The sequence below is a fragment of the Ruditapes philippinarum genome, unplaced genomic scaffold (assembly GCF_026571515.1).
Source record: "Ruditapes philippinarum isolate M1 unplaced genomic scaffold, ASM2657151v2 ctg5162_1_1_1_1, whole genome shotgun sequence".
Taxonomy (NCBI): Eukaryota; Metazoa; Mollusca; class Bivalvia; order Venerida; family Veneridae; genus Ruditapes; species Ruditapes philippinarum.
In genome coordinates this window covers 1-14,310 of record NW_026856021.1, presented here as the reverse complement: position 1 = coordinate 14,310, position 14,310 = coordinate 1, and the positions used below count along the sequence as shown (strand labels likewise).

The following is a 14,310-nucleotide window of genomic DNA, read 5'->3' as shown; positions in this document are numbered from 1 at the left end:
AAAGACTGTTTAAAGTGAAATCAGAGTCATTTTTCTTTGACGCGCCTTTAGTTTAACGCTAACATTTAGCATATCTTTACACTATGTTTGTATAACGCTAATGACGTGACGTCACGTCGAAATATATGCACGACCATACAATGCCATATTTACGGAGTCGCAAAATCGGCACTGGTGTGTGATAATATAATGCTTTATCACACACCGGTGCCAATTTTGCCACACCGTAAATAGGGTATTGCACATCTGTGCATATAATTGACATGACGTCATTAGCGTTATACAAACATTGTGTAAAGACACACTTTAAATATGCAGCCTGACTGGGACTTGAGCCCGGGACCCCTTGAATACAGTGGCGAAGCTGACTACTGGCTTGAAGCTATCAGTCCGCTTGCATACTCCTCCCGTCAATAGTGAACAGTTCTTAGCTGTAGAAATGAAAAAATCAGTTTTACAGTATCCTTTTTGTGATTCCATATACCTATACCATGCCAGTAATGGTCCCCTGACAGGGAAGGGAACACTTCCTTACTGATAGTGGATCTGAACACCTCAGTGTCTGCATTATAGGACATTTGCCATACCTTTTTTATTTTTTAATGAAATTTGGTGGATTTTTTTCCATATCAATCAAACAGATGTAATTGTTACTCAATATTATAGTAATATGTTGCCTTACTAACTTTGTTTCATTTCCTAGGAGGTTATAATAAGGTAAAATTACCCCCATTTTTAAAGATGTAATGTATTTGCTTGAACAAATAGGCATCATAGAAAATTTACCCTATCTTTCTTCATTGTCAATATAATTCAATGGGGTTTTCTTATTTTAGTCAATTAGATGTAGTTGTACTTGATAGTATAACATTATTTGGCTTTCCTTGACCAGAAGTTTATAAATAGGTAAACTTACCCAAATTTTCAATGATTTAGTGTGGTAAAGTTATTAATAAGGCATTATAGAAAGTTAGCCATTATTTCTTAATTTTCAATGAAATTTTTTGGGATTTTCTTATATAAGTCAATTTGATGTAGGTATTACTTAATATAATAATACTATGTTGCTTAACTAACTTTGATTCATTTACCATGAGGTTATAATCAGGTAATATTACTCCCATTTTTAATGAATTAGTGTGTAAGCTTGTATAGTTATACATAATAGGAAATAAGCCATATTTTTTTTAATATTAAATGTAATTTATTGAGATATTCTTACTTTAATCAATTAGATATGCTTGTTAATTAATATAATAGATTTATGTTGCACTTATAATTCTGTTTCATATCCTAGGCTGTTATAATAAGGTAAAAATCCCCATTTTGTAGTGAATTAGTGTTCTATTCTTAAGACAGTAAGGTATCTCAGGAAATTTGCAATAACTCTTATATTTTGTAATGAAATTTGGTGGGACTACCTTACTTGAGTCAATTAGATACATTTGTTAATTAATATGATAGATTAATGTTCCTCTTATAGCTTTGTTTAAATTCTAAGGCTCTTATAATTAGGTAAAATTTTCATATTTTGTTGTGATTTAGTGCATTTTCTAGGACATTTAGGCATCTTAGGAGATTTGCCATAATTCTCATATTTTGAAATGAAATTTGTTAGGACTACCTTATCTTAGTCAATTAAATATGTTTGTATATTAATATAAAAGATTTATGTTATATAAAAAATTCTGTATCATTTCCTAAGAGGTTAAGTTTAAGGTAAAATTACCCAGTGTATCAACATTTTATGTGGCACTGCTTTCTTTAATAGTTGGGGTCCACATGGAATTTACTATAACATTTATATTTTTAATGGACAATTATTGAAATCTTCTTTTTTAAGTCATCTAATTAAAGCTTTTAATTAATAAAGTTTATTTGGATTGAGTTATTAATTACATTACTTTTCATAGGGATCTTGTATTAAGCTCTTTTTAATGGACTGACCTACCTATGAAGCATAAAATTGATATTGTAGGAAAATTAAAATTACCATCAATTGAAATTGTACAGGTCCCAAAAGATATAAGTATGCAAAATGAGTTTTTGTAAATTTAAATAAATACATAGGTGATATTTAAGTATATTATAGTTAGAATTTTATCAGTTTTGAGGTTATAACTTACATGTAACTTGAGGGAAGTTAAACAAGTGACTTGGGACTACAGCATACCTAGCTGAGAAAAATCTTCAAAGAATTATATGGTTATATATGGATAGGTTATATACTTTTAAGTTAGCAAAGGGCGACACAGGCACTGGTTACGGATTGATAAATCTTTAAAGTGATTTTAGATAATATATAGAATAAAAATAAAAAAAAAGCTATATATGTTTATCAAAGTGGGTTATAATATGGACCTCATATAAGATTAAGATATATTTGAGCAGGGTCATGATAAAACCAACATAGTAGGTTTGCGACCAGCATTGATCCAGACCAGCCTGCGCATCTATTCGCTAACAGTGTCTCTACTTGTTATACGGTTTGTAAGTGAACAGCATGGATCCTGATCAGACTGCGCGGATATGCAGGCTGGTCTGGATCCATGCTGGTCGCCATACCACTATGTTGGTTTTGTCGTGACGCGGCTTATTTAACTTTTAACATGTAAACACTGAACTGGATCGGGAAACAAGGATTGACAATTTTATTAAGATTGCTAAAATAATAATTGTAACTGTTTTTTTTTGTACATAATAGGAATATTGCTATATCATTGTATTCTCTTTGTTTGATTGGACTGGTTGAAATTCATAGAAATCCCTAATCAAGGTATCATTATTTAACAAAACATATATTTATTAAATATCACAAGTAATAACAATACATCAATATGACTGTCAGACAGATCTTGAAACAAAATAAAGGGCTTTAAAAGCCCAGGCCACATACAAAAATAGTAGTCTATGCTTTGATAATGAGCTGACAGATAGGGGAATTTTGTAAAGGGTGGCTTAGCCTGTCTGTTGTGATAACATGTCTAAAAAGTACATCATGGTATATTTTAGCCACCATAAAATTTATCTAGAAAAAAATCTAGCTATTTTTATTTGTACAAAAATATAGAAATAATACAATGTATAATTAGTAAAATGTTCACTATACATGTACAAATAATGAAACTATTAACAAATGTCGGTACAGCCGCGGTACGGTATTTAGAGGGTCACGGGTTCGAGTCCATGTCAGGATGCACTTTTTTCTCACCCTGTGACTGATATAACATTTGTATAGCCCAGGTAGAAATTTAATCACAATGCTAAGTAACCCTGGGAAATTCGAAGAAATATTTGCATACACAGTAGGTTTATAAGTTATAACGATTCAGTAGTTTAACAAGTAAAACGTGTAAGCGGCCGAATAGCTCGGAGGAACTCAAGAGCCGCGGAATGGTATTCCGAGTGTCAGGGGTTCGAGTCCCTGCCAGGCTGTTACATATCAATATAAATCTGTCAAGAAAAATAGGGAGGAACTGTCTAAAATAATTATCACCCTAAATAGGATTCGGATCGGGTTCGGACAGTCTTTGATGAAAAGTCAGAAGATGAACTTGTAAAGGGGGTGGGGTGCTAGTCTGATTACCATCATTTGATGTCTGACGAACTTCATATCTAATATATATTGGTACGCATATAAACACCTGTTTGCTGAATTTAATATCAAAAATGTTGCAATTAATTAGTAACTTATATGCGTATGTAAACTAGGATTAAAACTAATTAATCTTCGGCGTAAAGCATGTAGAAATCTGACCAGTATTCACCGCGAGGTCACAAACTTTAAAACTTTAATGTAAACATCACAATAATACTTCTTTATATAATATTTCTATTCTTTGACAGGGACACAGAACATCTCTTACATGTTTAAGAAACAAGAAATTTACATAATATATCTATCTAAGATATTCTTTTACTTCTAAATAGTAACAGACGCAAAACACGGTACTTAAGCGCTTAGACGAACGCAGACGCACGCTAAATAAGAAACGCACGCTTTCAGACGCACGATAAACGAAAAACGATACACGGAAAACGAAAAACGTTAAACGCTTGAAAACGATGCACGCTTGAGAAAGCGTTTCAGCAAACGCACGTTGCACGCTATACGCACGCACGTTACACGAAAAACGGACGCACGAAAAACGCTATTTTTGACAACCGAAACGTTCACCCTACTGTATATACATAGAGGATATTCAAGTTTTGTCTATAAATACATGATTTATTTTCATCGAGTGGTATGAAAATAAATATTTCATGAGTGGCGGTAGCCACGAGTGAAATATGGTAATTTTCATGCCACAAGATGAAAATAAATCGTGTATTTATAGAAAAAACTTGAATTTTCTGTTTATTATATACATTTTTCTCTTTTTTGACATTAAAATTTGAAAGACTTTCCCTTAAATTTTGTGTACTGGCAGAATTTAAAAGAAAGTAGTCCGGCAAGACACCAGTGAAAATACGGAAAATATGTTTCACTGCAGTGAAAAATAAATTTTATGCAGTGAAAATACGGAAAATGTAAATATGCACATTTTATTTAATCAATATTTCTCAATATTTCATTTGTAAGTATATAATAATCGTAATTATGCTTCTTAAACAATTTTCAAACATAAAAAAAATATGTAAAATATAGACTGCAAAATTTTGTCCACATTATATGTAATAATTAAAATAATTTCATTCATTTTTTATTGAAAAAATGACTTAGACTTTATAGAACATGAAATTCTAATAACCGCCCTTTATTAACATGAAATGTAAATTCAGCAGTAATATTACAAATAATGCTTTATGGAACTTACAATATTGATAAATCTTCATTCAAGCATTATATTTATGATATAAAAAATAAGAATTGAGTTACGGCATGAGTCCTCAAACTTTATAACTGTTGCACTATCACAAATCCATGCTCTTAGCTTTAAACATACAAAACTGGGTGAATTACTGTCTATACAAAATTCAAGGAAAATTAATCGGAGAAAAACACCGCAACAACCATTTTTTTACATACACATTAGGTGATATTATTTGTTGAATATAAACATTTGTTTGTACCTTTGTCACATCTGAGGCCAAGCCAGCCTGGGTCGCATAAACCAGTCTTACAATGTCCAGATGTAGCATTACAACTTGTATTATTACGACAGTTACATACAGATGAACAGTTAATACCAAATCGTCGATGGTCACAAAGTTGAAACACAAGACTAATGATATAACCATAAGTTTTAAACCAGCAGTACTAGCTTATTTACTTTTGTATAATATGATCTAAATAGCGTGTATGCAAAGCTTCACTTGCACTAATATAAACTGCATGATCTTAGCATTAAGTGTACAAAAGTATGAATTACTGTATACATTAAAATTGGCACCAAACCAATCGAAGAAAAAACATACCAACAAGATATTTGTACAAAAAACATTAGGTTATTCTATTGTGGAATAAAAGTTTGTTTGTACCTTTGTCACAGTTTTTGCCAAGCCAGCCTGGGTCACATAAACCAGTGTTGCATTGTCCATTCGTAGCAGTACAACTTGTATTATCACGGCAATTACATACAGATGAACAGTTTATACCAAATCGTCGATGGTCACAAACTTAATAAGTAAAAGCCATAATAATTATGGTCTAACCAAAGATTGGAGGTGTTCAAACTAGCATTTCTAATGATAAACATAGCGTGTATGCAAAACTAATCAATTTTTACTTGCACTAACATCAACTGCATGATCTAAGCTTAAAATCTATAAACATGTGAATTACTTCTTACATTAAAATAAAAGGAAAAAACAATTGAAGGAAAAACACACCAACAACATATACATGTATGTACAAATACATTAGACTATTTTTATTGTGGAATAAAACTTTGTTTGTACCTTTGTCACAGCTGTTGCCAAGCCAGCCTGGGTCACATAAACCAGTGTTGCATTGTCCAGTCGTAGCATTACAACTTGTATTATCACGACAATTACATACAGATGAACAGTTTATACCAAATCGTCGATGGTCACAAACTTAATAAGGAATATCCATAAGAATTATAATCTTACCCTAGATTGGAGGTGTTCAAACTAGCATTTCTAATGATAAACATAGCGTGTATGCAAAACTAATCAATTTTTACTTGCACTAACTTCAACTGCATGATCTAAGCTTAAAATCTATAAACATGTGAATTACTTCTTACATTAAAATAAAAGGAAAAAACAATTGAAGGAAAAACACACCAACAACATATACATGTATGTACAAATACATTAGACTATTTTTATTGTGGAATAAAACTTTGTTTGTACCTTTATCACAGCTGTTGCCAAGCCAGCCTGGGTCACATAAACCAGTGTTGCATTGTCCAGTCGTAGCATTACAACTTGTATTATCACGACAATTACATACAGATGAACAGTTTATACCAAATCGTCGATGGTCACAAACTTAATAAGGAAAAGTCATAATAATCATGGTATAACCGCTCAATCTAGCAGTTTTAACTAATTTACAAATCTATGATACGATAAAATAACGTGTATGCTCCTCAAACTTGATTAATACCAAAGAGAAATAATGCTAGATTGTGTGGTTCAAGTAAAATGCTTATGGGAGTGCTTGTAAGAAGTTTGGCACGGAAAGATGAATAAAACTATGAGCCACAACTCCCTCAAGAATCCCAGTAGGGAATGTTAGTCTACAGAAGATCACTTGTCGCTAAAAGGTTGAACGGAAGGACACTAAAAATATTTCACCATTTGTTTAGTTAAACTTAAATATATATTACTATTGATGTTCAAACCAAGGATATATCATTAATTTTAAAACCTTAATCAAAACTAGGACTATGTTTGCCACGACCGCATACACTTCCGGATATTGGATCAAAACACGATAGATATGCCTCGACAAACAGAGACTTACTCCTTCATGTAAAAGCTTCTCAGTAAGTATTTAGTAGGCGTTCAGGCGAATATAACTTAACTACAGCCCAGGGAACCTCAGTTGTTTTATAGGTCTGTTCTGAAGGAAACATACTCATGAAGTGATGTAGAATTCTATGTTTTAATTATAATAATGATACCTCATTAGGCATAAGCCTAACATTATATTTCAAATTAATATACTGTTATAATTCAAACAGATTAATAAAATTGAAGCAATTCAAGTCCGCATAAAATCATTTATAATCGCTTTTAAAGTAAATCTAGAACAATGTCTACTATTTGGTTGCATTACTTTTGTAAAACTAGGGCTTTTCTGACAAGAGTTGCACAAATGATTTTAAGTGTATAAAGCTATATGTCTGCTGCAAAAGTATAGTTTTAATTTTGAAAAATGATATTTTAATTATACCTGTCTGAAGGAAATACGTTTTCTTAAGTGCAAATTGGGCATGCACAAACTTATTGCTGAATAATTAAACCCTACATGACATATCAGCATTCTTTTTTTTCTCGGAACATTTCAATCTATTTACAAACAGTATTTATTATTGTATGTAAAATAACAGAAAATTCAATGTATCATCTCCTTTAAGAATCGACTATAAGTTTATTTGAACAACATAATTTTATTGTTAATAAATTTTATAAAGGTATTTTATACTATATAGCTTTATACCCTTTAAGAAATGCCCGTTTTTATTGGTTCAGTTGGTGTCACTGCGACAGTGGCAAATCACATTGGTATGTTTGTGACTGTTTTATAAACAAAATTGAAATCAATCAATTACTGTACTAAGATTGTGTATGCCAATTGAACATTTACGTCCAGTTTAATTTTCGTGAGATACATTTGAGATTGCCATAACAAACCCAGAAATATATATAAATTATAGCTAACACATTCAACTGAAAGATGGTAATTCTACATGTTTACGTTTGATATGAAAAAGTATCAAACAATTTTGTGAACTGATAAGATAATCCAAATTACGTTTTGTCTTCTCCCAAAAATATTCAGTATCCTGGAAATTGTCACAGACAAATTGTTTCAGTATTTTTATATGAGCTTTACGTAACAAAAAATGCTAGGATATGTTTGAAAAGTAAGAGAGATACGACATGTACAATTGAGAAGAATAATCATAGATAAATAGAGTCTATCATTGGGGTACATAGACGATAGGGAAATCCCATTCCGGGGGTGATCGGTTTAATCGGGAACGAGCCTTAGCGATTATTTTTCTTACTAACTGGGACATATAAATATCAATGAATCTACTTCCTATGCGCATTACAGGTGAAGCGGGGCTTAGGCACCTGGCTTTCTATGGTTGACAAAAACCATTTTACTGTCCACAAACAATCGACTGATCCAGTTTATGTGTCGAAATATTCAATGAAATAAATTCAGATGAGATTCGTATCCAAAACGAAAGGATATCATGATACAAATGTACAATACTTCAATATTTAAAGTGGAAAATGTCGTAATATTAGTGTTTATAAGGAATTCAGTTCATATATCAATGGTTGACAAAAAGCGTTTTACCGTTGGCGAAAATTGTTCTACTGATTCAGTTATTTTGACCAAATATTCAATTAAAATACATAGTGACTACATTAAAGTGAGATTTGTCTTCAAGAATCAACGTTATCATTAAAGAAAACATGGATGATTTCCAGGCAAAGTGTCATAATATCCGATTTTATTTCTCACAAACCGGATGTTTCTACCCGGTAAGTGAGAAAATTAGTTTAAATGCTATCAGTATATTTATTTACCGTTATTACAACTTTCCCCTTGCCAGCCAGCTTCACATAATTTGATATCACATTTTCCATCACGGTGATCACATTCAGAATTGTTTAAACAGTGACAAGTGTCTCTACAGTTATCTCCAAAATGTGGAAAGCTGCAAGCTTAAATGTTATAATGTTACAATATGATGTTAGATAATATGAGATGATTATGATGAATATATCTAAGCGGAATATAATATTGAAATGAACCCAACTACTAAATAACTATTATCTACTGATTTTCTGTCTCAACATCAAAATCCTAACAAGTCAATATTCAATGTAATGAATTTATGTTAAAGGCAGTTAATCAGTTTTGACTCTGGAAAGTGTATCTAAAGAACATTAGTCTGTTGATGTTTTTGTTGTTGTTGTTGTTGTTTTAATTTTCATTTATTTTATTAAAGGTTTTAAAGTTCATGAACATTTTATCAAAGAAGAGAAAGAGTAATATTATTCATAGTTAATCATCTCTTAATATGAAAAAAGAGGTTAATGTCAAGACAGTTGTATTCTAGCTAGATTTAAACTTGCATAATAGAAAAACTATAACTTTTATAAACAATTACCTTTACTACAATTTGATAGTTCCCATCCCGGATCACAATGGGAGTTATTGCATTCTCCCGAATCTTTTGCACATGATCCATCAGAAAAACAATGACACTGGTATTTACAGTCTGGTCCAAAATGTTGATGGCCACAGGCTTCAGTAAAATTAAAATACGAAAGTAATTATATTGTGTATATTGTCAGACACATACCTAATTAGTGTTTTTCTTACAATAACCACGATGTATGATTTGTTTTACCGTTTGTAATTTAAGTAAAATAATTTCATCTTGTACTTTGTTTTCATAATCTTTAAGTATGGCCGTATCTCATTCTGTGATATTCTATTATATTCTTTAAGTTAGTAATCACACCTTCCTTTCATTACATTTTGTATGTAAAAACAAGACTTAAATCTTACCGTTATGATGAATGCTACATTTATTTTTGATACAAGAAAACACAATGAAAGTACTGGAGTTAACAAATTATTATATAGTCACAATATCATCTCTTAAATACGTGTAAAAGTAAATTTTAAACTGAATCATTTTACATTTTAAACTGAATCATTTTACATTTCCCAAGAAGCAAGAAATGTATCATACATTAAGAACAAACACAACTAGCAAACTGAAATGCATCCTTACTTCGGAATTTTCCAATAACTATTCGCATGTAGTTCGCTAAATAAAAAAGGTAAATTGGTCGTAGCACAATTGCCTTTCTTCAACAGTTCAAATGCATTTACCAGCACCAGCCCAGATAAATTATCACATTAAAGTCTGTAGAAAGTTTTGATACCTCTTTAACTCATTATGACACATTCACGAAATCTGAGTGTTAATAAGTATTATTTATATGCCACTTTGCACTTACATTTATTACAAGCTGCTCCTTCCCAGCCAGGTAAACATCCTTTACTAATACAGGTTCCTTTGACTTTGTCGCAATTCAGCTTGTCAGCACATTTACACGGATTAGAACATCTATCTCCAAATGTTCCAACTGGGCATTCTGATATGACATTAAAATGTTGTGATCTTACATAAATGTATCATTAAGAATTTGTTTTACTCCCTTAACCGTTCTTTGATTGATCATTTTCAAATATTAAATTCACAGAAAATTCATTTTAATTATATTGTGTAGAGAGCTATGCTTTATTAAAGCACTCTCATTTCTGGAAACAAGATATTACTATTAAGGTTCTTGCTCAAATAAACAGAGGCTTGTCCCTGGCAGTGACGGACCTCAACATGCTAGCAATTCTAACGGATAACTTGTCCGACATGTTTACCTCTCAACCGCGCAACTAAAAAGTTCTATACTTTACTGACAGAAATAGTTTTATTACTGACGGGGTTGCGGAAAATGTATTTGAAGAGATACCAGTGTAATTTTATGTTAAGCGTATCTATTACACTTGGTTTATACATGGTTATTTACCTGCTTCGTATAGTTTGACTTCGCATAGTGTTAAAACAGTGTCCTGTTTTTGAATCTTAAGGTATCGAAATAATCGCGGCTTCACGAGTTCCTTCAGAAATACATGTCCTTTAGAAGCGTTGATCGATAGCATCGTACCTGTCTGGTTGATCTCCATTGAAATATTGTTAATGTAGCCAGTTATGTTTTGACTTTGTTCGGGTTGATCTGAAAATGTTTTCAAACTTTCAATTACCAATATGCTTAAAGTTTATAGATTCAAATTCACCTTTGTATAGAATCATCATGAAAAAACAATATTTTCATAGATGGACAATAATTGTATTTTGATAACTAATGTATAATAAAATGCTTTAAATTAACAGATATATGATTCAGTAAGACGATCAACAAATGTCAGGGACGTGATGATAAGCAAATAACGGTTTAAAGTTAAATTTATATACCAAATACCAACAGTCAATATTTGAAATTTACAATAAAACATAGGATATCTATTAACACAATTTCTCTTTGTTAAGCAATTCTGTGTCAAAATTGCCCAATGACTTAACGAAATTATGCTCTAAATACTTGCTAGGTCGGCCAAATATTTTAATGAACTTCACAAGAAACATCGACCCTAAGTCCAACTGCCACCATGAAAACTGAACACTGTTATCGTTTTGTGCCACACTGCAAGCCGCACATAAATTCACATCATTTAATGGATTAACTGGTGCATCTATACCGTCAATTGCACGGTTGGCGCTACAGTTGCTGTACATCCTTGACTGTAGTGCTGTTGCAGAGGTTGTATTGCGCCGAAGGATGTTAAGATCTAAAATATTTGTAATTCAGAGGATAGTTTATCATAACCATTTTTACGTGAAACTGAGATGATATTAAAGATACAAAAACGTGTTGCGAAATACGATGAATGCAGATGGACTATATTACATATTTTGTTTTGATTATCAAACAGTTGATCATAGAATAGCTACATGACAAGCACAATTGTACGTTTAGTAAGACCTGATAGTCGGAGGTTGAAGAGGGGTTGTTTATTGTTGGTTTATGGGTATGAAAACTATGTTGGATACAAATGATTTTGTAAGATAAGATTAAGTTGTAACACATACTGCCTATGACAAATGTGCAAAAAGTCAAATAAGGGAGAATTTTTTTTTACTGTTTTCATAATTTTTCTTTCAATTTTGAAATGTCACAATTATTATTTACTAAGATATTAAAAGTTTAATTTATTTATATACTTTAATATTCCATGATACGGACAATAACGAATACAAAGTTATTCGAGTCTCAAAAATCCTACTCCATAAAACACATGTTTGCATCAATTAAGTAGCAGTTCGATTTTGAGTAGTATTGATATATTCTCGTCCCTTGTACTATTCTAGTAATTTAAATACATTGCAAATATATTTCATAAATTGCATTTTTATAGTGATATTAAGAATGTCGCTATATAACTTAATATGCGATAAAACCTCTACATTATTGTGTCTTTTGTAATTCAAATTAGACCGGTTTACACTGTCTTTTGACGTTTTATCTGTGATATGCTTGCTTCATAATCTCTGATCCCCTTTCAAAATTCCATTTTATTTAGTTCTGCCAATTGTTTTCTCGTTTAGGGCACACGCATTTTTTATTACTTGGGGACCATATGCCTTTCATGGAATGGCACTTACGTGTCACATTGAAGGTTCCATGATAACCGCCATATGAACACATCCGCGGATGTTTTTAAAATTCAAAATTGTACCAATTCATGTTAAATGTTAAATTCTGCTTAAGCCGGTAATTGGGGGCGTAAACGGTAGTTTGCACTTGACAGTGCCGTCCATGAACATGCTCAATCCAACCGAGCCTGCAACAGTTTTAATTTTGTCGTGTTGGGCTTTCTTAAGGTATTAATATTTTCTCTATTTAAAATTTAGACGTTCACAATGGTGGAAATACTGACAAATCAATAAAAATGAAAGGACTAGGTACAGTCTTATTTATGAAACAAAATATTCTAAAAGTTTAAAGTCTATATGCAAACTTGGTCAATAAACTACAAAATGTTCTCACTCATCATTACTTTTTAATATTTCTATATAAACTTGACAATTATAAATGAGCTATCATAAAATAACTGAAAGGAAAAACTGTCAAGAAGTCATATTTTGATGCTTGAGGATTGAATGCATTTATCTGGGGTTTAGATACTGTGATGAGAGGGACTATGATACAAAAGGAAAGAACAAGAAAACACTCTGTACACCATCCCCTTGATCGAATTAGATAACTTCGTGTTTCGGTATTTTTTATTTCACATAAATTATAGATATTGTTCTGACGTACCTTACATACTTGAAATATCTTAGATTTGATAATCATATACCTATACTGCAATTGAAACCTGCCCAACCGATGTCACAATCATTTGAACAATTTCCTTGAAACATATCACACTGTAAATTGCCTGAGCAGTGACACGGATTGGCACAATTTGGTCCAAATGTGCTGTTTGTGCAATCTGTAAAATACAAAATAAAGTAAGTACAGATACAACCTTAACACCTTACGCTACAAAGTGATCAAGTACAATAATGAACATATTATTTAAATAGGCTTAAACATGAACATATTTTTTAATGAAACTGCAATTGGCAGAACTTAGATATTTGGCAGTTAGCATCACGTTGATGACATCATCAAAAGTTAAATAAATCATAGCCCTTGTGTCGAAATTGGCCCTGCCATGGGGGCCACTAAGTTAATATAGACGTAAATCTTTTTTTCCGCAAAACTTCTATGTTTGGCATGTGACATTAGTGTTTTGATGTCATACATACGGTATATAAGTCATTACGCCTGAAGTGAAAAGGACCCTGCCATATGTGTCTGAAAAATGTATGGTAAATATGTTTCACAAATCTCCTTCGCAGAAAGTACGGAGCCCGGAACTGAAATTTTGTCCATTTAGAATCATATGTGCGTCCGCTATAACAATTATATAATTTATGCATATGGGTAGAAATTGCCCGCCCCACCCTCTGGTCACATAATCAATATAGATTGTTTTAAGTCTTCTATTGTGAAACGACAGACAGACGGACAAACAGACGGAAAAATGATTTCTATATGTCGCCGCTACTATGTGCTCTGTAGCAGGCGGCACAAAAAGAGGTAAATGCAGCTTTTACAAATGAAATATACAATTACACTTATACAATAAACAGCTAAAAATACTTGTTAATGGAAATAAATCGTGAAGAAAACTAGATAACTTACAAGGATTATTGATTTTCTTTACAACTTACATCCAGAAAAGAAACATGAAGGAATAACATTAGCTCACAAGACCCGTGATATTTAGTTGCTTAAAATGAGTTTGCATATAATGACACCATTATAACTCAAACAGTTTGAATAGTTGTTTGAACACAACAAAACGATTGCTATAGGGGAACTGGCCAAAAGTTCAACGGCATGTTGCGCCCTACGTATATAGCAAAAAGAATAAGCCACTAACTTGTTTCACACAAAGTACCATTG

General features: G+C 31.9%; 1 protein-coding gene across 1 annotated transcript in view; it reads right to left on the bottom strand.

Moving 5' to 3' along the window:
* Positions 1 to 13,288, bottom strand: part of LOC132745151 (receptor-type tyrosine-protein phosphatase epsilon-like) — a gene marked incomplete at its 5' end in the record, with an annotated part of 37,206 nt that extends 23,918 nt beyond the window's left edge. Inside the window, 9 exons of the mRNA XM_060733970.1 lie at positions 5,482 to 5,619; positions 5,902 to 6,039; positions 6,322 to 6,459; positions 8,743 to 8,880; positions 9,330 to 9,467; positions 10,192 to 10,329; positions 10,900 to 10,968; positions 11,438 to 11,581; positions 13,154 to 13,288. Of these exons, the coding sequence (XP_060589953.1) occupies positions 5,482 to 5,619; positions 5,902 to 6,039; positions 6,322 to 6,459; positions 8,743 to 8,880; positions 9,330 to 9,467; positions 10,192 to 10,329; positions 10,900 to 10,968; positions 11,438 to 11,581; positions 13,154 to 13,288 (1,176 nt within the window). The remainder of the gene's footprint in view (positions 1 to 5,481; positions 5,620 to 5,901; positions 6,040 to 6,321; positions 6,460 to 8,742; positions 8,881 to 9,329; positions 9,468 to 10,191; positions 10,330 to 10,899; positions 10,969 to 11,437; positions 11,582 to 13,153) is intronic.
* Between the last annotated feature and the right edge of the window lie 1,022 nt (positions 13,289 to 14,310).